This window comes from Prionailurus bengalensis, chromosome C2 (genome assembly GCF_016509475.1).
Source record: "Prionailurus bengalensis isolate Pbe53 chromosome C2, Fcat_Pben_1.1_paternal_pri, whole genome shotgun sequence".
NCBI lineage: Eukaryota > Metazoa > Chordata > Mammalia > Carnivora > Felidae > Prionailurus > Prionailurus bengalensis.
In genome coordinates this window covers 117422752-117447259 of record NC_057350.1, presented here as the reverse complement: position 1 = coordinate 117447259, position 24508 = coordinate 117422752, and the positions used below count along the sequence as shown (strand labels likewise).

General features: G+C 50.6%; 1 protein-coding gene across 4 annotated transcripts; it reads right to left on the bottom strand.

Moving 5' to 3' along the window:
- Positions 1–293: 293 nt before the first annotated feature.
- ZIC4 (Zic family member 4) lies at positions 294–24502 on the bottom strand. Of its 4 annotated transcripts, XM_043595193.1 has the most exons (6): positions 23596–24502; positions 20735–20988; positions 16979–17063; positions 10205–10822; positions 5209–5527; positions 294–3136 (listed from the first exon to the last, which is right to left on the bottom strand). In XM_043595193.1, coding segments are annotated over exons 3-6 (1008 nt in total). In that variant the 5' UTR covers positions 17049–17063; positions 20735–20988; positions 23596–24502; the 3' UTR covers positions 294–3135. The 4 variants fall into 4 exon arrangements, with proteins under 4 accessions (XP_043451128.1, XP_043451127.1, XP_043451126.1 ...); XM_043595192.1 differs by having other exon boundaries at positions 20735–24502; XM_043595191.1 differs by lacking the exons at positions 20735–20988; positions 23596–24502 and adding an exon at positions 20038–20471.
- Positions 24503–24508: the final 6 nt, after the last annotated feature.

Here is a 24508-nt window from a genome sequence, read left to right as displayed (position 1 = left end):
GCGGTGGGAAGGCTACCTTTCCAGGAAGCCATTGAGAGCATCGTTTTACCTTTCTGTCTTCTGTGACGGAAATTGGTTGATGAGTGCCAGTGTTAGTGGGATGAAATTGGGGACGGAGAAGGCCTCCTTCACAAAGGCCGCTTTGGTGGGGCCCTCCGTTTTGCTGTCCTGAACCACTAGGCTTCCGAGGTGTTTCTGTAAAGCCCTGAGGGAGAGGCAGGGAAAAGGACTGGAGGCTTCAGGAGGGCCCCAATTCTTTCCCTGGATGATGAAGTAATAACAGGACACTCGAATTCAAAAGAGGAAGGGAAACGTCACAACATTTATTACCAAAGAAAGTAGCAAAATGGAGCTCCATGTACACAACGCTCTTTGGAGGGAAAGAGAATCACAGATTTTAATCCATTTTTACATATTTACAGCAAGATGAAGCCACAGCTTTCGACTATGTTTTTTCATTCAACAATCACTTTCAATCAAATACATAACAACTTTTATTTTTCTTTCAGGTTAGTTCATAATTTAAGGATCTAAGGGGGAGAGATGATAAATCACAAACAGTGTGGGTAGAGATGTACCAAATAGTATAAGGTTTCAGTCAGGCTTCTTGTGTGTGTGTGTGTGTGTGTGTGTGTGCGCGCGTGTGTGTGAATTTATGATTACAAAACATTTGCCTGTCTGTATAATTCACATTCATTGCAATCATTACATTTCCCATAAATTAGTGATATAAACAAACATATGGGGACTTCCAGTAAACAAATAAAAATCAATATAAGAGACAACATTTTGCAGCAACTATAATAACAGCATGGGTTACAGCTTGGGGAAACTTCTTTACAAATCATTTATTCAGCACACACAGAGTAGGGAGGCCAGTACATCCTTATGTATGTAAACCACCTTTAAAACCAAATCGGGAGGTTTGGGGAAAGCTGGACAGGGTGAAATTTTCTTTCCTGGGCACAATATTAAATGAAGAACTGCATACGTGGATGGGAGGAGGGTATTTGCATGCACTTTGGGGACACTATCTTGTAAACTGAACTTTCTGAACTCCAATTGCCAAGAATCTGAAGAAAACAGGAAATGATAAAAATGTCTCTCCTTCAAGCCACTCTACTTTCTATTAATGGCAAAAAGGGCTTGCTGATTGCTGCTAGTGGGAAGAAACACACAATGGGTCTATTTTTAGAAGAGATTGTCTTTGAAGGAGCAGAAAATATTAACAATTGCTTGGCTGCAGTCAAAGGTTCCAAGCATCCTTGGCAAGAATATTGGGAGTTTGAGGGGTCCCCAAAGGAGGTTCATCCAAGTGACCTGACTGGGACTGATGAGTGCAGACCAGTGCAGAGAGAAGCGGACACACAGTTTGTGCTTGGGGTATGTACCCTCTGCCTACACCTCCTCTGCATTCTTTCCCCCATGTCCCAGAGCCTGTGCAAAAGGCCCCTCAACATCTGTGCGCCTCCACAGACCTTGGGCCTGATGTCTCTGTGTTGCTTTTGTTTTTTCCTTAGCAGGACTGAGTCCTAAAGTTATCAGTTAGTGTACTGTGCATGTATTTTTTTTTAAGAAGTTTGATTTTATCTCTTTAGAAACGGTTTGAAACTAACGGGGCAGAGGGAGTTTGACAGAGAGGAGAACAAATCGCTGACAAAGAACCTTTTACGTTTCATCAGCGTTGTTAGGACGACAAGCAGGAATGTCTCAGATAATAACTCCCACTTCAAAGATTTCTCAGCTCAATAGAAAGCGGACCATCCTTTTTATTCAACCACAAGGACTGGCACTAAAGAAGACTCTACTGTTTGATTTTTTTTTTCACCGTGTTTATTTTTCCCCTATTCACTGGGGTACTTGGATAAAATAAACAACAAGACAATTAAGGGAACATGGACTTCTAACTTTCCTGCCATCTTCCCTATCCCCTTGGCCTTGGGCTCTTGAGTTCATGCCCAGGGCCAGCCTAGGCCTGATGGGTATCCTATGCCCCACACTAGGGAAAAACAATATGGGGGCCTGCAAGAGACCTCTGGGATAGAGGGGGCAGAATGGGTTGATCTGGGGACCAGAGTGGTAATGTCCCAAAGGCACAGTTTGAACTCCTTAGATTCATCCAGTGTGTCCCCTCCACAAGTCCCTTTCAAATTCAGGCCTCTACCCTGCTCAAGTGGCAGAGAGGCGTTTTGCACAAAATCGAGCTGGGGATGCTCATTTGTTAAGCTTCTGAGGTTGCCCTAAAGTTATTTACTCTTGACCCTGGAGCTTCTTTGGGGGCGCAGTCAAGGTGCACGGAGTCCGGCTCCTCCTTTCCTGAATGCGTCCCTGGCATCAAAACGCCCCCTCCCCACAGGAGTGTAGGGTGAACCCCTAAACGCGGGCGACGCTGGTTCCAAAGAGGAAGTATATAGTGGAGAACGTAGTGACAGTATTAAATGGCGTGAAAGCAAAGGTCAGCGCAAATGTATCTTAATAGAGTGTCTGCAGTGAAGTGTGCCGCCTTTGAAGCGGCCGCTCCCCGCGCGCATTTCCATGGCGAGCCTAACGCGGCATGCTGATGCACCGTCAAACTCACACTTTCAACCCCAAAACCCGACTCTTTGAACAACCCGAGCTTGATTAGACCTTTCTCCTTTTCTTTCCCCTCTTACAAACCATTTCCTCGCCTTTAGAAACTCGCCATCAAACCCAAATGCGCCCTCTGATCACCGCAGAAAGCAGAAACAAAGGGGGCTGAGCGGCGATTCAAGCGGCCCTTTTCTTCCCTCACATTATTATCCATTTTTATTATGATCGGGAACAAGTGCCCATTCGCGTGGGTTTTGTTTACCGGAAATTAAATGAAAATGATTTAGTCCGCGTCAAACAAAAATATATACTTGTATACACAAGAAAAAAGGCCTGTTAGACGTAAATATTATGTCCTTAATGAAAAGCCTGGACGGGCTCCAGGCTCGGCCTTTCAGGATTTCAGTGCAACTTGCCCATTGCCATAGAAATCCTAACTTACCATGAAGATGCACCGTGGCGAAGAAACATTGCTTTGTGCGCGGACCCTTTGATGTCGCAGGCGCTAGATGCGGGCGCTCAGCTGCGTTGGGCGAGATTACCTTGCGAGCAACGCGGTGGACATCTGTAACAAGCAAATGAAAAATTAAAGGCTATTAGGGGCCGACCAAGCATTTTTATTTTATTTCACTATTTTGGATGGGAGTGGAAGGCAAACAGGGGCCTAGAAACAGAAGAGAAAGGAATGAGTCCGATTTGTAGAGGGAAGAATTTTTAAACGTCAGAAGAAGCAAGTTCTGCAGATGCCCTCTCCACCTTGGCGGTGGGGCGGGTGTTTCCCCGATGGGAACGAGTCGTTTGCTCCAGGCCGCCGGCCCTTGGCCAGGCGGCCTCTGGACTCCATTGTACGGGTGAGAGGAGTGGGGGGAGGGGATTGCGGGCCACTTCCACAAGAATGGATTCACTAAGTGTGTGTTTGGAAGATTCTGGTTTTTTTTGAGAGGTACTGAAAACACTCCCATTCCAGTTAGGACATTGTTTATCTGATGAAAGTGTGGGGCTGCAGGGCAGGAGTGAGAATTGTCTAATAGTGTCTGAAGGGGAGGCTGTAGAAGAAAACCCAGCAGAGTAGCAGGGCCAGGACTTGTTGGGCAGTCTAGCGGGCTCCCCCTAGGTGGGACTAACAGAGTGCCCGTCTTCCAATTCTTAGGGGATTGGGATAGGTCTACCAAAGCTTTTTCACCCTTCTTTTTTCTTTCTACCCCCCTCCCTCATGTTAGCAAGGATTTGGGGGCAGCCCCATCCTCCCTGCAGAGGGTGGGAGGCTGGGCAACAGGCCTTGATTCCTCCCCTCCTTGGCAACAATTGCAGACTTTCCTCTCCTCTGCCCCCAACATCTGGTTCTTTATCTGGGGACTTGGTCCGCAGAATATCGAATACTCATTCGATCTAGACCCATTGGGTATTTGCCTTTAAAACATTTATTATTGAAGTTAATCTCTCTTGTCCTCCCCCCCCCACACCTTTTAAAAAATAAGACGAACAATTGTATGAATTTTTACAAAGATTATCCCAGAATTGATGAGATTCATCCAGGCACTGTTCCCTAGGCCAGATCCCTTCACTGTGGAGGCCTTGGCTCGGTGACGTCATTGGCCCATTCTGCACCCCCAATGCCAAGCACCCACAAGATTTCAAAGGCAGCTCTTCTACAAGGGTAGGGGGGCTGGGGAGAGGGTGATTGTTCCCAGGAGGCTTCAGAGCATTGAATCCTAAAGCCCCTCTAGCACTCCTTTGTCTGCATTTTCGGTTGTTAGGACTCACACCTTATCCCAGAGGTATAAGTATAGGGAGCAGATATTTCTGGGTGCTTGGGCCAGCTCTTGGGAGAATGGCATGTGATCCACAGGGGTAGGTGCTTAAACTTCTCTCCCTTTTAACCCTTTGTATAAGTAGTTGGAAATGTTGGGGCCTGGGACTTGTGCATTTTTGTTTGAGAGGATAGCTGAAGGAGGAGAGAATGTAGGGAGGCAGAAGTAGAAGGAAATAGGCAAGATAATGGCTCAGGGATTCCCTCTGCCACCTTCTGCGATTGGAACTTTCGAGGAGGCTCCCAATGGAAGCTGGGAAGGGAGTCCCGGTGGCAGTCCCAGCCGCCCAGGCCTCGAGGAAAACATTTCACATTCTGTGAACCACGAGAGGACTTTGTGGTCTTAATTTCACCGCCTGCAGCTGCCAAGTTCGCACATAAACTCTCCTAATGTGTATTTTTTTTTCTTTCGTCTCTTTCTGTACTTTCTCCACCCAAACACTGGTGTCACGCTACTCAGTGAAGGCGTCGATGGGGTGGGTGCAGGGTGCTGGGTGTGATTGCGGAATAAATATGGGAACCATATTTATATTTTAAAATAATGGATATTATATTAGCATATTCAATGAGCTCTAACAACTTTTAGCGGTTACCTTCCTCCCTCTCTCCCTCCTTCCCTTCCATCCTTTCTTCCTTCCTCACCCTCTCTTCAAGACTCAGTAACCCCGCCTAGACAAGCAGTCAGTGTACCGGAAGCGGCAACCAGAGCAGCAGCGCTAAAACCGGAGGCGGTGGCGGCAGCGGCAGCGGCGGGACCAGGTGGTGGCTGGGGCTTTGGGGGTGCGGCGGGGGCGGTTGCGGAGGGGCCCGCGCCCTGACACACGTACCATTCACTCAGGTCGGCGCCACGCGCCGCCACCGCCGCCGAGGAGGCCACCGGCGGGTCGCGGCCGAAGTCCGATGAGGGCGACACCAGGGCAGACGGCGTGGCTGAGTCGTAGCCAGAGCTAGGCGGCGGCGGCGAGCGCCCATGCACCTTCATGTGCTTACGCAGAGAACTGGGGTGCGTGTAGCACTTGTCGCAGCCGCGCACTTTGCACGTGTATGGCTTGTCGCTCGTGTGCACGTGCGAGTGCTTCTTGCGGTCGCTGCTGTTGGCGAAGCGCCGCTCGCAGCCCTCGAACTCGCACCTGAAGGGCTTCTCCCCTGGTGGAGGCAACGCAGAGACATTAGTGCGCGTGGGTCGTGGCCCCAGTTTGGCCTCAACACCCTTCTCAATTTCTCTGTCATTTTTAGAAAAAGACCCACAGAAGATTTTCATAAACCTTCTTTCCTTTTGGCCTCTCAGGACTAGCACCCCCTTCGCCCGCTCAGAGCGCGCCCCGAGCTTCCTCCAGCACGCCGTCACCCCTCCCCCTCTCCCGCCCGGCCCGGAGCGGGGGGCGGGGGAGGGTACGGAGGAGGAGCGATGAAGACTCCATCTTTGTCGAGTTTCCATCCTGATCCACTCTGGTTGTTTTCCTCCAAATTTTCTCCACTCGGAACCAGAAGTATCTTTGCCCGAGAATAGAGTTGACCGAGGAGCTAGCGTCCGTTTGCTTTAAAATTGCTGTTCTAGCCAAACGTCTGTATTCCTCCCATCACCCCCTCACCCCCCACACACAGTAGTCAACCTCGCACGCACCCTACCATGGCCCAAATTATTTACTAGAGTAGATTTTGTGCAAACGCCAAGGTGATGGAATAATTTAAAGATGCGCAGCCGTTGCACACGATATGTGCATAATGTGGATTCGTGCTGCAGGAAAAGGTATTCTGAGCAATGATTCACTTCAGACGCGATTTTTACGGGAAATGGAGCCCCCTCCCCCTTCCCTTCTACCCCCTGAGGGCAAACATTTAGCAGCATTCTTCAAATCTTGCCTAAACCGTCCGGGATCCCTCCAGATACGCGCGCCGGCAATAATATTTTATTACGCTGCTGCAGCAGCCTCCCGGAGACGCTGCCGCTGGCAGCCTGCTCTCCCAGTCCGAACTGACTTGAGAGGTCGAAAAGCCTCCCCAGACCACCCACGCCCGGCTCTCGGGCCTTGCAGGCCTGAGCTGAGAGGCGGGCGCTGCAGGGTTTGCCCGCGCCAGGCGGGATCCGGGGCCTCTCGCGTAATCGCACCCTTGAGCTCGGCGGCTTCGGGTTGAGCGCAGCTGCTGAGATCAGACCAGGCCAGGACAAGCGGGCAGCCGGGGTAGACCCGCGAGGGGTTCGGATTCGTGGTGCGATGCCCTATAGAGCCGCGGGAAGGCGCGAGCGCGCGTTAGGGTGGAAATATTCGCCGAAGACGGAGCCCCAATCCTGGAGCTCACTGGCGGCTGGATTCGCTGGAATGTGGGGGTGGAAAGGACCCCAAGAACCCGGAAGCCCAGGTTCCTGCTGGAGCTGCAGATGCTGTGGCAAGGTGGAGAGGAAGTGTCTAGGCGCTTTAAACAATGGATGCCACCGGGCGCCCAGGGTTGAGAGAAAGGCTACCAAGCGTCTGGCTAAGAAAGCGATGCATGGCTGGAGGACTGTTGCCTTTGTGGTCGCTTCTCCGCCGCTTCCAGGAAGGCTGGGTGCTTTGGGGCAGGTTTGAACACACAAAGCCCCTATTCCTGAGCCGGGCTGAAGCTCAGGCGGAGTCAGAGGTTTGCGCACAACCCTTGCCTCCGTGCGGCTGCGGATAGTGAGCCCAGGGTTCTGGCAGGGCCGGGTCGTTGCGTTCTGACCCTGCAGGAGTACTGCTAATACAGTGGAACACTGGGCGGTGCTGGCATCTGCCATTTCTCGGCACACTGGTACCATTTTATTAAAACAAAAACAAAAACAAAAACGAGAAAGATGCAGAATACATCAGTGTCCCTATTTGCCCCTTGTTTTCTCCTCTCTGATCCCTGTTGGCATCTGCAAAACTAAAACTTTTCTTCCTCCCTTCCTTCTTTTCTTTCTAAGATTACTTACAAGAACCATGCAATTCAGGGCCTGCAAAAGAAAACAAGATTTGCTGAGAACACAGAGGAGGACTAGAATTTGAGGTTGACCGCCCCCCTTCCCCAATATTCCCCTGCACACTTATCCCATCTTGCCAGCACCTCGTTGAACATTCACGTAAAACAGAAACAATGATTTCATCCCAGACGAGGAGCAGAGGGGAAAAAGCATGGCACTTCGAGCAGTCTGGAAGTTCTGAGGCCCCAGGGATGCCAGGTGAGGCCGCGCCCACTCGCGCCCTCCCGGCCTCTCCCCAGCTGCAGGAGGCCCCCTGGACTTCACGCTTAACACTGCGCCCCCACCCGCCCCCCCATACATTGCTTCCCGCCCCCTCCCTTCCCACAGTGTCCGGGCGCTGCGCCCTGGGTGGGTGGGTGGATGTGCAGAGGCAGGGTAGGGCCAGGACCCTGCAGCCGGTCCGGAGCGGCCGGGGCCTGGGGCTTAAGTCAAGACGGGCCGGAGTCTCCTCCCAGAGGCTCAGCACCCGGGAGCGGCCTCCTCCGCGGCCCTGCGCCAGGCCCGCCGGACAAAGTTCGGAAGCCGCGGGGCAGTTCGGCTAGCGCCATTTTCTCGCACTTGTGGCTGGACCAGGTTACCGAGCATCTCTGTAGCGGCGCGGTCACTTCTCTACCTGGGACCCCCCGCCCTGTCTCTCTCTAACGACTGGCGGGGAAGGTGGGGCGAGCCCCCAGCTGAGGGGTCCCGAGAAGGGGGGGTTGGGGGACAGGCGGCCGGGTCGGGCCGAGCTCGGCGGCTGCTCCGCATCTCCCTCGCGGCGGCACCATTGTTCCGGGATTGCTGTGACCGCCACAAAGTGAAACCTTTCGGCATGGGGCTTGGGGCAGCTGCCTCCCAAGCCGGGCCCAGGCTTCAGATCCGGGAGAATCTCAACTCCTGAGAAATCAGCTCCTGTTCGCCGCTTCCGCGACTCGAGGAAATGAAACGCCATTAATATTTGAAAAGGCAATTATTTTCCTGTTGAATCGAGAACTGTCTTCATGAATAATTTGTAGTGAGGTCTATTGCCATTTGAGAAACATTTTGTTGTTTTTTTTTCCCCCCCTCTCTCTGTCTTTTCATTACTTAGGAGGGGGGGTTTGAGAGAAACGCTGGAGCAGGAGAATCTCAGTAGGTTTTTTTTTCTTTTTTCTCTCTCTCTCTTCCTTCCTTCCTTCCTTCCTTCCTTCCTTTCTTTCTTTCTTTCTTTCTTTCTTTCTTTCTTTCTTTCTTTCTTTCTTTCTTTCAACTCCAGAGATAATGAGTCAGGACTGCCAGTGGAAAGGACGCACTTAAAACTCTGTCCTGAATGGACGCAAACCTGAGCCAGCCCGGGCGCACTGAACTTGCTTCTCTGCTGTAGGTCGATTGCACTAAGAATTTAACCATTTTCTGCTTCATGGACTTCAAACAGTAGGCCGGCAAAGAGCAGTAAAAGTTTGTTTGTTAAAAAAAAAAAACAAACCCGTCATTAAAAATGAGTTCCTTCTCTGGCTCAGGACTGCGCGTCTACCTTCGCAGTACGGGCCATCAACTCCTGGAGTCAGCGGGCCTGTGGGAGGTGATGGGGCCTCACTTCTCCTCCCCTCCTCTGGGATGAAACTCGGAGAGCGCTAAAGGGGAACAACTGCTTGCGGAGGGGGTGGGAAAGATACTGGAAACAGTGGGGGGGGGAAATTGTACATTTCTAGATATACTATGGAAATAAAGGAAACTAAGAGTGGACTTTGGTCTGGACTCCACCTGTGCCAGCGTCCTGGCCAAGGACCTTCCCCAAGATTGCAGGGCTTGGGGGAGAAATCAGGCTTTGCAAGTTTCTTTCCCCAGCAGTATCAGCCTGGGGGAGTCCTTTGACTTCAATCCTTGCTGATATTGCCACCAAGAAGAGAGGTGAGTAAGGTAGAGCCCCAAGAGAGTAAGAGAAGCCGGGGGCACCAAGCTGGAACTTATTTTATCTTCTCCTTTCCCCACCAGTCCCCTTCTCTGGCCCCCAAAATAGAGGAGAGGAGATGTTGCCTTCTTAAACTTCTAGGGTGTTTGGGTGAGAAAACCCTAGCTAGAGAGAATACAAACATCGGCTGCTAAACTAATTAATGTAACTTCACAGGCTGTTCTGGGAAGTGTGAAAACTTTCTCCTTGCAATTGCATTAATTAGAGATGCTTCTGGCCAGAGGAGTTCAACTTTGCATGCTCTTCAGCAGGCTCCTGTTCTTTCTGTTAACTAGAACTAACAGATGTGGTTGACACATGTCCCCATTTCACTTAACAGCTCAGTAAACGACATATAAGGCAGATGAGTCTCCTTGGTCTCTGCTAAAGCAAAGGAGTTTGTCAAACATCCCAAGTGTCAGGTCACCAAGGGTCCAAAACCTGGGCAAAGTCAGCCCATGAGACCCCCAAATCGTCAAGAAGACACCAAGGGCCCGATGATCCCTCAGTTCAGGTGGTAGTCAGGTTGTCAAGTCCACCAGGGGAAGAGCACTTGCCTCAGGATTCCAAAAGGACCAAGAAAATGAAATTGGTACTATGTCTTATGACTTTGGGGAACAGTGCTGTTTTAAAACCTGCAAATCAAGCTCGATCAGCGAACACACATCTGCACACACAGAGACCCAAGTATGTTCACACTCGCCCCCTCTCACAGAGCAGAAATCACTTGCTTTCCTCCACACACAGGCTCAGGAAACTTATGTGATTCTAATAGAAGGGCATAATTAGTATTTTATGGACTTGGGTCATGGAAATACCAAGATAGCCTCCCTCCACCCAGATGGAACTTGAGGAAATCCAGCCCCGAGGGCCCAGAAGAGGCCGCCTGCTCCCCCAGAGGGTCCGCACGAGACAGACAGTGCCGAATACTGACCTGTGTGAGTTCTTTTGTGTATTTTGAGATTTTCTGATCTAGCAAACACCTTCCCACACCCCGGGAAAGGACAGGGGAAGGGCTTCTCGCCCGTGTGCACGCGGATGTGATTTACAAGTTTGTATTTGGCTTTAAAGGGCTTGCCCTGGCGCGGACACTCCTCCCAGAAGCAGATGTGGTTGGCCTGCTCCGGGCCGCCGACGTGTTCCACGGTGACGTGCGTGACCAGCTCGTGCATGGTGCTGAAAGTTTTGGAGCAGAGGCGCGGGGGCGCGGGGCTATCGGCTGCCAGCCACTTGCAGATGAGCTCCTGTTTGATCGGCTGGCGCATGTAGCGGAAGAAGGCACCGGGACCGTGGGGCGCCGTGAGGTTCACGGTCAGGTTCATGCCCCCGTAGCCGTGCAGGGCCGCGGCAGCTGCCAGGGCGTCGCTGCGGGCCACCGGTCCCGGCGTAAAGGGTTCGGGCCGCGCATACATGTCTCCAGGGAGCCCCAGACGCAGGAGTCCGTTCAAAGTGCCGCTGGGGGAGGCCTGCGGTGGCTGCTCTTGAAGGCCCGGGAACACCGAGGGGCTGGAGGCGGCAGCAAGCTGGGGGCCATGGTGTCCGGAGCTGCTACCTGTTGTGGAGACAAATAGCGCGCGTGAGAACGGGCGGCGTGGGCCGAGCATTCCACCGGGCCCCGGGGGGCAGGCCCAGCCCAGCCACACCACGGCCTCTGCCGTCAGCGCCGGGACCGCGAGCCAGACAGAGGCAGCAGCGAACGGAATGGACAGCAAGAGGCCAAGCACCTCCACTGCGGACCGGCTGGGCAGCAGTTCGGTAGAGCCCCCTGCCGCTCCATGAGCGGGAGAGGGAGAGAGACTGCAGGGCAGGTGGAAAGGGCAGTGGGGTGCGCAGTGCTGAGTCTGTGGGTTGCTTGGGGACCCCGGGCTGTGCTCCAGAGGGGCCCGACCTGCGCCCCCAGAGCGCTCTGGCAGCCAATCCCCTGGAGCACTCAGGGGTCTCGGAGCCCTGCGGGGAAATGGCAGTGAGGGAAGCGGTGATGTTTTAGGTGGTGGTGGTGCGGAAGCGCCCCAGCCATTTTTTAAATTTCAGTGTCCAGCTCTGCTGAAAGAGGGTGGCCTGCTGGATCCTGGCCGGGGCTCCCCAGAGCTCCCTAGGTCAGGTCGCTCAGGCCAGTCACCTGACAGCAGGGAGGGCAAAGAACAACCACAAAAAACTTATGCAAAGTTTTTTTTTCCCCCTCAAGTTTCGGGGTGTGTTCCCCCCTCCCTCAGTCTTTAATGCCTACTTGAAATCCCGTACACTACAGAGGTAGCAGCGGGGCGCGTGAGGAAGTGAATAGAGATTCGGGGCCATGGCCGGGGCCCGCGGAGAGGAACAATCGCCTAGGTCGCCTATTGGCCCGCAGCCGGGCCCGACGTCAGCAATGACAGGTCCCGCCACACGCAGATACACACACACACACACACACACACACACACACACACACTCACTCTCTCTCTCTCTCTCTCTCTCTCTCTCTCTCTCCTGCTCCAGCGCCTCTCCACCCCACCCCACCCTACCCCCAACATATCTTGCTTCTACTGCTCATGCGCTCTGACCCGGGCACGGATTCTTTTCTCTCCTCTTGAGCCCCCTCCCCCTCCTCTCTGGAAAGCTGAGTAGATCTGCTCTGCCTCACTGCTCCAGGAAGTGAGAGGGGTTGGGTTATGCCTTCTTTCACCACGACTTTGGGGAGGGGGTGTTGCGCCTTACGTAAAATACTCGGGTTATTAGACGGGCAGTCCAGCCCTGCGGACGGGGCAGCACCGGCCGCGAGGGGATGGCGGCCTGCTTGGTGGGTTTGTCCCCGGAGCCAGAGGCGGGGGGAGGGGGGAGGGGGCTGCTGTACCCAGGGACTGCAGACTACGCGTCCGGGAGCGGAGGAAACTCTCAGGCTAGCAGCCCTTGAGCTTTATTATTATTTTTTCTCGCTTTTGCCGAAATTTCTCGTGTCCCTCATGTCTCTTTCTCTCATTTCCTTGGACTCCCCGACCCTTTCCCTTCTCCCCACTCTATCCTTCCCACCTAGCCTTGCTAGCCTCTCCTTTCAAGTGGCGCTCGGAGACCCCTAAACCCAAGAGTCCGGCCCTGACCAGACCCAGAATGACCTGGGAGAGACTGGCCTCGAACCCACGCCACTCTCCCGAGAGGGGCTAAGAATGCTCTCCGCCACAAACCCCTTCGCCCCGCGGGCCGGCTGGCCAAAGAAACAGAGGCGAGGGGCACGCTGCAAGGAGAAACAGGTCCTCATCCCCGGGTCTCCCCGTGTCAATTTGCAGTCTTAAGCTTTGTACCCTGACGCCAAACAGAGCCTCTGGGAAACGGGACCGCGATCACTTCCACTTTCAGCTCCCTCCACTTGTTGCCAGTGGCCGGAGTCTCTGCGTCTATGCTCGCTAGCCCTTAGGGCTCTGAGAAGAGTGGACACCAAGTTTCCCAGCCCAGGCTGTGAAAGGGACTGCGGGCCCACGGCCTCCTTTCGCCGGACGCCCTCCCAGGCTGAGGCTCTACCGTCTTGGGGTGGGGGTCGGCGGGCGGAAATAAACCTTTCAGTTTCGGCCTAGCCTAGTACCGCCTGAACAGGGGGGAGTGTCCTTTGTCTGCGCCGCCGACCGGCTAGGGCTGGCCGCACAGCTTGGCGATTTAAAGGGCTGCTCGCCCTAACGCCTGCCCTGCTCTCTGAAGCCAAAAATGCCAACTTAGGTACTTGGGCCTCCCTAGCGGCCATAGAAAGGGCCTCCAAAGCAGAGGAAAGCTTGGATTTTTAAGAGAAGTTGTAAGGATTGAGTAAAAGATCCCATATCCCTAGCCGAGGTGAGAAGTTTGGACAGATTGCAAGGAACTCTGACTTGGAGTTGATTGAGCTGCCCCACCCACCCCCAGCATGGAGAACTATTCTTATACATTTCCTGGTCAGTAAAAAGGGTTTCTTTTAAATTTTTTAAAAAAATAATTAACTTACTTATAATGGTTGGCAGATTCTTTGAGACGTTCTTCATTTAATACATTGTTCCCCGCTCGGGCCGCATTTTAGCGAGGGATTAACTTACACAATTTCCCTTGGCTTTGACAAGTCCAGGTCTTTTGCTCCTCTGGCCGGCGGAAGAGCTTAAGCAATGCGACCAATAGATGCTGCGTTAGCATTAAAAAGAAAGAAAGAAAGAAAGAAAGAAAGAAAGAAAGAAAGAAAGAAAGAAAGAAAGAAAGAAAGAAAAGAAAAGAAAAGAAATAAAAGAAAGAAAGGAAAAGAAAAAAAGAAGAGGAGAGAGAAAAGAGAAGAGAGGGAAAGGAAAGGAAAGGAAAGGGAAAGGGAAAGGAAAAGGAAAAGGAAAAGGAAAAGGAAAAAGAAAAGGAAAAGAAAGGTTGAAGGAGAGCTTTTGACAGTCGAATCCTTTCTGCTCTGGAAACCAAGGATGTGTACATAGTGTTGAGACTAGACTTTGAGGATTTGTCTCCTTCCTGGCTTTTACCTCCTCCCATACTCTCTCTTTCTGGGATTTACCCTTCTGCCACAGAAGCCTCCTCTCCTGTCTCTCACTCTGTTTTCCCTTCCCCCTTGTGATGGCCAGGCCTAGTCTTAGTGGTTTCAAGGCTCCTCACTGCTGAGGTGTCTGTTGAATGCGCAGTTGTCTAGGCAAGTGTGGGCCAAACCCATGAAGGGCTTCTAAAGACAAACAAACAAACAAAGAAACAAAAAGCCCCCCCCCCACACACACAAAAAACCCAAACCCAAAATGAATGTGTTCCTCCCTGGGACCCCTTGCCTAGATGTTTCTCCTAACCAACTCTGATAGAGCTTAGTCAACTCCTCCTGTAGCTTTCAGGCCTAAGTGCAGGGATACTTCTGCAGTGGTCCAGCAATAAAAATATCTTCTTTTCCACCTGAACCTACATGATCTACAACCTACTGTTCAGGATGTTTGTCAAACTCATCATCCACTTTTGCTCCCATTAAATCTCTGATTTGCACAAAAATGGATCCCTCAATATATAACTGTGACCTCACCTACATCAAAAGCTTGGAATAACAGCAGAGAACAGGGGTATTAAAATTGTTTTAGTCTATGGACCCTTTTGGAAGCTTTGTGAAGCCAGTGGACTCTAATAGTCTTGTTTTTGTTAACACATATAGTAGAAGAAACATGTAACTTTCCATTAGAAAGTGGTGAAAATAAAGATGCAATTTTTCCCTTTCAAGTTCGTAGACCCCCTAAGTTCTAAGCCCTGACTCTGTAGACTCTAGGGATAAGAAGCAGAGGTTTTATACTTGTAGACTGTTAGTACGCTATATACCCTTACTAACTTTACCCTTGAAAAACTCTGAACATGTGCATGGCTTTTTGTGCCAACAGCGAAAGGGCAGATATGTCTGATTCAGCCAAATTCACCGATAGTAACCTGGCCCCATGGAGCTCCTTCCCAGATGCAGCATTCTCTTGAAGTACTGAAAACATATGGACCCATCCCGGGTAGATGCTTCTTGAGTAGCCAGGGATTACTTGACCTGCAGGTCAGTAAGGCTGTCTGATCCTTGCAAGTTCGTTAGAGCCACATGGTTCACACGTTGGCTAAACACAGAAATGGAACAAGGAATTCTCCTAGAGGGACATTTTCCCAGGGACAGAGACAGGGAGGGGAAAAAAATCCATTTAGCCACTAATATAGACAGGGAACTCTAGGTGATTACACGAGGGTCTTTAAGGCATATCTCCGAAATAAGACCCAAAGCAGTATCCAGGTAACCACAGATGACAGGTGGAACGCCGATGGCAGGGAGGTATATTTTAGTTTTCGGGGTGGTTTCTTTGAGTCTTCCAGTGCCAAGTATCAAAGAGTCCTGACTTCATTGACTTGACAGGGCAGGCTGAGGAGTGGTGTTCCTCAGTGGTGCTCACAATTTTTCTTTCAGAAAGTTATCTCACCACACTGACTCCCAATACCAAATGCTTGGCTGGAGCATTCTATTTCTAACCATGCTGGGAGTTACAGCCCTGTTGAGTTCACTTTCCTACTTGATTTGCAGGAGAAAAACCACCACATTCTGCAGTCCAGAGATCTTCAGCAGAATTCAAAGAAGCACTGGAGGCTTTTGTAGGGGCCTGTGTGGAGCAAGCTCCACCACCAGATGCCAAACATCCATCCAGTGCCCAGAATCCTGCCCTAAGAACCTTTGTTCACCTCAGCCTGGCCAAAGCAACAGCATACACTAAAGTGATTTTTTAGCCCTGCTGTATAGAAATATGACATTTGGTGGCCCTGCCATCTGCCAGAGCTCCTCACATCACTGGTTCAAATAGGGGAATGTCTGACCTCTCTCCTTTGGAAAAGAAAGAAATGGGGGAGGTTTCAGATCAATAGCTAGGCTATTTTTCCACTTTGATCTTTTAAGCAATGCTAACTGATGATTATCTGTTGCAGGTTATGCCCAGAGCAGGGTCTCAGGAGCTGAGGGCCACCACACAGAGCCTAGACGAGAACAAGCCTTCTTGTCTGAATATTTGCATCTAGATCTGCAGTCACTTGTTCAATCCTTTCTTCCCTGTTTCTAGCCAGGTTACCACCCCAAACAAGAAACATATCTCTTTATAGGCTATTCACAGACAGACTTTAGATTCCTGCAGTGAGAGGTTGTCTCTAGTCTTATGAAAAAAAATAATAACTTAAGCCCCAGGAGCCCACTGTATGTCCCAGCCCAAATTGTACAAAGGAGATGAGATCTAGGATTTTGGAGATAAAGGAAGAGATTTCCCTCCTCTGCTATGGAAGTTTGGGCTTTAATCATCATTAATGGAACTGAGTATGAAAGAAAATATACTTGGATAAAATTTAATTTCCAAGCAAGGGTTCTGCTAAACATCTTTTGACAAAAGATTAAGAAACATGGTCAAAGACCTTCCAGAACAGCACTGAGGGATTAAAACAAGTGAATTTACATAATAAGCACATCTCTCTTGAGAATTCTACCATCGAATTATCCCAAAATAATAGAAGAAAGCCATTTCCTGAGTTGTCCATTTAACTTTTGTTAAGAAGGTTGATTTTCCTTCCACCAAGGGAATACCTTGGAGGCAAGCATCATCAGTTGGTGGTATAGTTGAAATGAGGAAAACTAGAAGCGCCTGGAAGGGAAAACACCCAACCCTAAATCATATGCTTATTCTAAATGGAATATTAAATTAAATTCTTCACAATGAAGGTATTCCTGACAGAGTGGCTGTCAGTCACTCCCTGTTCAGACACCACATTGTGGGAACGTAGTTGCCGCCACATTGCAGAAGGCTGGTGTCCCTGGTAAAGATGATGCATATCATGTAAACCCCATCACCAAGATCAAAGTCTGCTCCTTTCATGGAAGCCAATACATGTCAAACCTCATTCCAATCAAATCGTCTGGAAATGAATTCAAGATGAATATGTCATAGAATAATGTGACAGTGGAACTGCAGAAGGTCAGGGGTGGTTGTTTCAATGAGAGAGTCGTCAAATATTAATTCTAGAATGTCCAGATGAGTAGGCATTGAGGGGGATTAGCTGGCTGCTGGTGGGATGTTGTGTCACTGATTTGTGTGCAAATGCATCAAACGCCAAGGTGTTGTTCTCAGTTTCATTGGAACTCAAGAAATATCTCCAAGCTCACAACTCAACATCACCAGAAGACCAAACAAAACTTCCCACTATAAAAGAATAACTTCAGCAAACCAATATTCGAAAGAGTATTTTAACTTACTAGACTCTTTTAGGGAGTTTCGGTAAAGCCGTAATCTTTTCCTCATCACCAAGGAAGTCTTGTATCTCATTTTCTGACTTTGAGCCTGTTTGAGAAGAAGAGAGATGGTCACTGGTTAAACAATTTCATACATGTTTGTATGGCAAGATTGTGTGGCCTTAATATATGAGTGAAAAACAGTGTGGTCTGAAGAGTCTTTCAGTCTTTCTTAAACCATTTTCAAATTTTAAAGTGAGAGAAAGCACTCTGCTGGGAACTACCGTTGCAAAACAATATATCCTTCATGATACAAAATATTAAAAATCATTTTCCTCCTAGACATTTTTTTGTGAAACTCATTTGTTGATTTCCCTTGTAAATAGGATTTAAGCACCAGCCAGTGTTCAAATACCTCTAACTTCTTGAATTTGAATTTAATGTATGAGAAGTTCCCATTTCTTTCTTTAAGTTTACTGAGTTTAGTAAAATGTAATGAGGAGGGCTAGGTGTCCTCTGGGAGGTTGACAGGTTAAAAATTGAGGTACAAATATTGAAATTGAGAAGAGAAATTTCTTTGTGGATTTGTAGATCTTGCCCATAGTGGTGTGGGATCCCTTATCCTTACATGGCTTCCACCCTCAAACCCATTTGGAAATCCTCATTGGTTGATTTTTTAAAGTTAGTATAAAATTCACCACAATGGGGGGGGGGGGGAAGTATCATTTCTATCATCTGGTCCTGGTTGGCTCCAGTTCTTAGTTAAGAATGTCAGAACTGCAACCCCTCCCCTCTCCCGCAATACTTGCATCCCTTATCAAATTCACTTTGTGGATAATGCTACCAAACCTTTGGCCATCTTAAAGTCTGAAACCCATCCTGGGGACTTTTGCATCTGTCAGGCAACACTAAAGACAGTGGAACAGCCAAAGAGAGACGATCCACCCAGCCCCAACCCTCAATTTGGCCTAGAAAGACAAACAGTCATTGAAAAGGTCTCAGGCTGGACAAACACAGCACGCCCTCTGTCAATGAGGACGTCTGCCTGTCTTGACACTCCAGCCCACAGAACAAGTGATTGTTTAACTTGTTGAACCACAGGCCAAATCCAAATGGGGCTCTGCTATCTCAAAGGCTTTCCAATTCTCTATGCTCAAAGATCTCTTTCTCTCTCCCTCAACCCTCAACCTGGGCTTGAACTAGCTTGTGTGTTTTTGCCCTTTCCTCTATCTTTTCTAGGTCCAAGCCTGAGGGGTGTGTGTGGGGGCGGGGGGAGGGTAGACTCACCTTTTCCCAGAGGGTTTTATTTATTTTCAATTTTTTTCTAAACAAAAGGCTTCTATCCCCAAAAGTAATAAGCTCTTCCCTGCACAAATCAGGAAAGAACGGGGCCCAACGTTGCATTCCTACGGAAGTTTGGCACGCGAGGCATCCTCGCTCTAAATTTCCTCATGGCAGGATATCTGGCACTGGAAACATCCTGGTTGGTTGGGATTAGTAGAATTTACCTTTTTGCTTCAGAGGAAAATGGGTGTGTTTCCCTAGAGAGCCCCATCCACCCACAATGCTGCCCAAGTCCCTCCCTGCTTAAGAGGCCTGGGTCGCTTCTACCCCTAGATCCTGGCAGTCTTTTGTGCATTACAAACCCACAGGCATGCAAACAAATGCTGCAGAGGCTGGGCTTTGGGCTGGCAGCCTGGCAGCTGAGAGCTTATGCTGCTCTGTAGCAGCTCCATCACCAGGCTGGTGTAGAGAACCAGGGTAAATATCTCCTCCTTTGGTTCAAACTCTGGTCCCACTTAGCAAGCCAGTTATCTCACAGAAGGAGGGGTGAAAGAATATGGGAACAATCCCTGGGCCCCTAGACATGAGTTCCCCACTAAGCCAGGGATATAAAAGCTCTGAAAATGCTTGGCTAAGTTCTCCTCAAATTACTGCTCCTGGTTTGTCTCCGCACACTCCCATGGCTACTTAATCAGGAGTCAGGAGCACAACCTGGAGACATCAGAACTTACCTTCCTCCTCACACTTTGAGAAGAGGAAAGGGTGCCAGCCAGCTGCCGTAATTAATTGGTTTGGGGGAGAGCCAAGCAGGTGGGCCAGTGGGTACATGCAAAAGACACTGTTTTTCTTTGGGGGAACACCGAGGCTGAACGTTGTAGGGTCGCCCCGGACTGCTCAAGCCTGCCCAAGGTCAGAGGTCACCTACAGCCTGCTCTCCAAGCCAGAGATTTTAGTCCGGGAGCCATGAACGCTGCTCTGCACTGATTAACCCGCAGGCACTCAGGCAAAGGCATGCCGGCCTCTCGGCCACGGCTCAGCTGGGACGGTGCAGAACAGGGGCCCTTCAGCCTGCCAGGGAGCTCTGAAGCCAAAACCAAAAAAAGCTCCTGGCTTCTACCCGCAGTCTGCTATTGCCAGCTGCACCGACATCTCCCGGACTCCCCTCCATCAGGCCCTTTAGCATAGAGACAAGGCTGGACTGTGTGACGGCCTTCTCGCCTTTTTCTCCTCCCTTGAGGAAAGAGTCCCGGGGTTTCCCGGCTGCGGGCTGAAGGCTGGGTGACCTCCGTGGGCTCAAAGAAGAGTATGCATTAGTGGGTTGCCAGCAGGACAAGCCGGGACATTTAACTGTCTCTTTGAACACCCCCGACCCCCACCTGCCGGCAGCTAGATAGAGGAAAGGAAGTTGGTGCCTCGCCTTGGGTCGCTCTGAGGCCAATGCTGTTCGAAAGTGGGTAGAAATATGGCCTTGGAATCCATAGGGAGCCTCCTGCAGACAGTGCCGGCCAAGGTACAGCCCTTCAATACCCCTTCTCCATTCCTAAGACCTCGCTGGCTTCCAGCTGTCCCCATGGACCGCCAACCTCATTCATCAACCCAAAACTTTCCGGTCGAGCCTTTGAGGCAGTCCTAGCTTTCTTTCACATCTCGACTCAGTTCCCACCTTACTTGCTCCAAATTTCCTGTGTCCCTAAATGTCTAAGATACTGATCAGAATTCTAGGCGGCTGCGGCCTGCTCCCCAGAGAACTAGTCGTAGCCCTCGTTCGAATCTGGGAGAAAGAAAGCCAAGTCCCGAACCCGTGGCCCGCTACGCGCAGAGAGCGGATCCCAGCGGTCAACTTCCTGAAGCAGGACGAGGATACGCGAGGGCGAGGATCCGGGCCCCGCGGCTGACCCAGCCAGCATCTCCCCTCCGGTTGGGGCGGAGAAGTTCCATCATCTTGCTGCCAGCAAGGCTGACTTAGCTCCTTTGACCCTGGAAAGGGGAAGCCGGGTCCCTCTCTGCCATCCTCGCAGGGACGGGCGAGAAGCTGCCTGGAGGGGGGGGGGGGGTCCTCCTCCTGGAGAGGGTCCCGCTCACTTGGTGAAAAGAAAGCTCTCCGCCACGACTCGCCTCCTTGCGCCTATGGTGGGGCACCCAGGCAGTTTACAAGGAGGGGAGGAAAGGCGGGTGGGTAAGAAGCTGGTCTTGGTCCCGGTGCCAGTGGGAACCCCATTCGTCCTCCTTGCCGCCCCCCCCCCTCCCTGGGAAGAAAAGATGGACTCATCCCCAGCGCTGCCCTTGGCGGAAGGGCCCCCTCCTCCCCTCAATGTCAATGGGGTGGGGCCTATGCCCACGGTTGGGGGGCTAATGAGGGAGGGGGTGGGGAGAAAGTCTAGCTGGGCCTCTTTCCCCAGTGGGGTTTGGGTGCCAGTGGCCCCGCGAAGGGCGCTTGCTACCCGGCAGCTGGCTGTACAGGTCCCGTCTATCTGCCCCCTGGACTCACACACTTACCCCGTTCCACCTGTTGCCGGGATCGCCTCATTTCTGCACATCACTTTGGGGTGGCCGAGGGGGAACCACAAACCCCTCCAAGCCTCTCTTTTGTGGTTCCAGCGAGGCGGTCATCCTTCATTTCTCCTTTTCCAGCTTTCGGGAAGCAGTTAGGGAATGTATGATGAAGCAGAAATGAGCCGTCAGGATGATATTTTAATGGCTTATATGTCACGTTGGTGCATGTGGCTTTGAACTGGAGCCGCTTGCGTTTCCTGCAGAGAGCGCCGCAAATCCCACTTGATAACTTCTACAACCCACAACTTTTTTTTTTTTTCCTCACATTCACTCTTACCCTGTATATTTGGAAGCGTTTCCTAAAAATACCCTCTTGTCAACGTCCCCCTTGGATTTTCCACGGACTGGAGAGAGAGGACTGACTTTTCTTTTTTGAAGAATTATTTTCCCTCTCCCCCTCCCAACGGCTACCATTCCCCCTCAGGTCCCCTCCCTTGTTTTTTTTTTTTTTTTTTTTTTTTTTGAACGGCAGGCGAGGTGGGTTCAATATTTGTTCTCCCTAGTGAGAACACTATTACAGCCTCTAGAGAAAACTTCTCCTTGCAAATAAGGTTTTTACAACTGAAATGAAGGCAAGATCCAACTTCCCCTTGAGTAGTTCTGATACATCTTTTGAACAAACTGTCTAATTGTTTTGTTTTGTTTTGTTTTTGAAAAACCACCCCTCAAGCCATAGCCCTTTTCCCTCCATTCCCCAACCTGGTTCCACTCAAAGTTGGTGGGGAATACTGGGCTGCTATACTGACTTGTTGCTGGGGACAGAACATATGATTTTTTTTTTCCTTTCTCAAATTTCTATTTCCCAGCACAATAAGCGCAAATGCTGGCCAGGTCCCTTCAGACACCGGGAAACCATCCCAGATACACAAGCGGAGTTTTGAGCCGGCAGAGCCCAGGGAAAGGGCAACTCATCTTGCCAACACCAAGCGACAATCTAGTCGATGAAAAGACCAGAAAATTAGAAAGGCGAGGAGAGGCTGCCGCTGACCCTGCCTTCCTCCCACCGGTGCGGCCCGCGCGGGCGACTGGGCAAAAAAATATTCATTTTCATTTTTTCCTCTCGCTGGGGCACTGGTGAGTTTCCTAACGGGGCCGCCAGTGAAAGGATGAGTTGAGGTTTCTTTGTCTGAGAAGAGTTTAGGGCTCTGATTCAGCTGCAAAGAAGCCAAATGAAGTTAGAAACAAAGGGCAAATTGAAGGATTCCGACTCTTGGCTTTTTGTGTTTTCCTTACTAGAAAATAATTAGACCTAATGAATATGCAGACGCTACAGCTAAACCCTCGGCCGGCCGGCCGGGGCTGTTGGGTTTTAAACAGAGCTTCCAGAAATGCAACCTTCATCCCCCAACCCCCCGCATCTGCGTGCATTTTTTGAAATGCATAAATGTTGCTCGCCTTAATTGATTGAGTCACAGGGATTTTTTTTTCCTGCTTTTAAGTGCCATACTCCTCTACCTTTCAACAATCATTTTAATATATAGTCAATGGCTCTTTGTGGACGGGACAAAAAGCAACTACGCGCAGTTGTTGAATAGACTTTGCGCTGGGCAAAGACAGGTTAATCGAGGGCCGCATCGCGAAAACAAGCGAGTGTTGTATGTTTGCACTGAATCCAAATGTCTGCATTTTCCTAACTAAATCAAAGGGAGTGTTATTTCTTTTTCTGCTCACTCATCTGAAGGTAAGTAAATTTTCTCTGGCGATCAAAAGCCTGGTCGGCAACAAAGACCGCGCCCGCTTTTTCCACCGTCCTGGTGTGGCGAGTTGCGGAATTTCAATAACTGTGACAAGGGTGACTGATTTGTGAACCAGAAAAGGTTTGAATGTCACAAAATTTACATTGGTCCTATCTATCGGGGATTTAAATACCAAAAAAGTATTCGGGGATTTCTAGGGAGCTTTGGGCAGTATTGAAGAACAATGGCGCGTTGGGAAATTTACAGTTTTACCTGAATGAAAGGGGCCTCGGTTGGGAACAGGAGTGCAGAGGGAGGGGGTTAGCGGGGGCAAACCAGGGAGACTAAGGAAAAGGAAGAAAAAAGAAGAATAACCCAGGAGAAGGAAAAAAAAAAAAAACCCCAACTCGGCAACAATGTTTCCAATTTGCCACACACAAAAATATGTCACCTTAACAATCTGGAAAGTTAAGAGAGCTCATCCACCTGTGCTTATTGGGGGGGGGGGAGGGAAGCGCAGGAAGCCTGGTTTATTTGATAAAAGTGAGAAAATCGAGGCAGCCGATTACCCTCAGAAATCACATTTCTTGTAAATTCATAGTGGAGTGCCCGTGTGCTACCGAGATCTTAAATTATGAACAGGAGGGGGACGAGGCAAGAGGGAAGCAAACTTCAAAAGGAGCAAATAACAAAAGCCTCCTTTGCTGCCCTTGAAGGGGTGGGGGTAGAGGGGAGAAGAAAGAAAAGAAAGTTGCTGAATCGGGACATTCTGGAAGTGCCTTAGCTGTGTTTACCAGCCCCATCCCCACCTCCTACTCTCGGAGACGGCCGGAGTAGCTAATCGCTCAGCTAAGAGCAGGTCTGAAGAAGGACTAGATAGAGAAAAAGAGAGAGAGAGATGATAGAGATAGAAATAAGAGTGAGAGGGAGTGGAAGAGGGAGAGGGAATGGGAGACAGAGAGGCATCAGAAGAGAGAAGGAATGTATATCACTGCGAGAAGGAAAAGGAATCGTGGCAAAACAATTCTTCCATGAGAAGAGGGAAAAATTTGGCTAAAAAAAAAAAAAAAAGTTGCTACTCCTGGCAGCCCTGTTTGTCAAAAGGGGATGTCAAGCGCTTTACAATACCTGGGATTGATGAGGCGGGCGGGCCAATGAACGGCGCGCGGCGCCTCGGCGCGCCCTCCGTTGGCGCGGCGGCTGCAGGAGGGGGGAGTGTGGGCACACCAATGGGCGCCCGCGTCAGCAGCACGTGACACCTCCCCCTGCTCCCATTCATCAAGGGGGGGACGGTGTCGTCCTTTCAATTCATTTATCTGCAGGAATGATTGCTGCTATCAGTCTCGCGCTCACCGCCCGGCTGAGGAGGTGAAAGTTTCTCCCCAGGAAGATAAACCGCAAAAGACAATATTGTGCATGATTTGCGCCTTTTCTTTGGTTTTTTCTTTCTTTCTTTTTTCTCCCCCCCCCCCTTTTTTTTCGCAAAAAGCAGAGGGGGAAAAAGGAGAGTGAAGGAGCGAGAAGGCGAGCCTGAGAGAAAGGAGAGAGAGAGAGAGAGAGAGAGAGAGAGAGAAAAGAAAGGGCGAGGGGCTAGTGGAGAAGTAAGGAGGGGCATACGGCGCGAGGCGGAGAAAGGGCGAGCAGTCGCGGCTCCGGCGCTCACATTCCTCTATGCTACAAATCCGGGAGGAAGTTTTTTTGGGGGGGCTGAGATGCTCCATGCCTTTCCCTGGGCAGCCTTGACGCAAGGTCCTCTCGGCAGAGACTGAGCGGCGAGAAAGTGCGAGCCGGGCCGGCAAGGTCTGTTTGGCGGGAGCCGGAGCCCGCCTTGCTTGCGGCCCGGAGCCGTCCGGCTTCCCCGAGCTTGGTCAGGCGGGCGTCCCGGCGCGTCGCGCCGCTGCCTGCGGGCTAGGACTTCGCGAGGTGGGTCGACTCCTCCTCCCTCCTCTTCTTCTTCTTCCTCTTCCTCCGCCTCCCGTTCCTCCTCCTCCTCCTCCTCCTCCTCCTCCTCCTCCTCCTGATTTTCCCTCCTCGGCGGGCG

Bases quoted from the DNA above. Each gene is read 5' to 3' on its own strand.
- ZIC4 (XM_043595191.1), bottom strand. From the start codon at position 20,145: ATGCTGGCTGGGTCAGCCGCGGGGCCCGGATCCTCGCCCTCGCGTATC. The intron at 17,064-20,037 runs GTTCGGGACTTG...CTTCTCAAACAG, and splicing joins CTGCGCGTAGCGGGCCACGG to GCTCAAAGTCAGAAAATGAG. The intron at 5,528-10,204 runs GTCAGTATTCGG...TGCCTCCACCAG, and splicing joins ACACAAAAGAACTCACACAG to GGGAGAAGCCCTTCAGGTGC.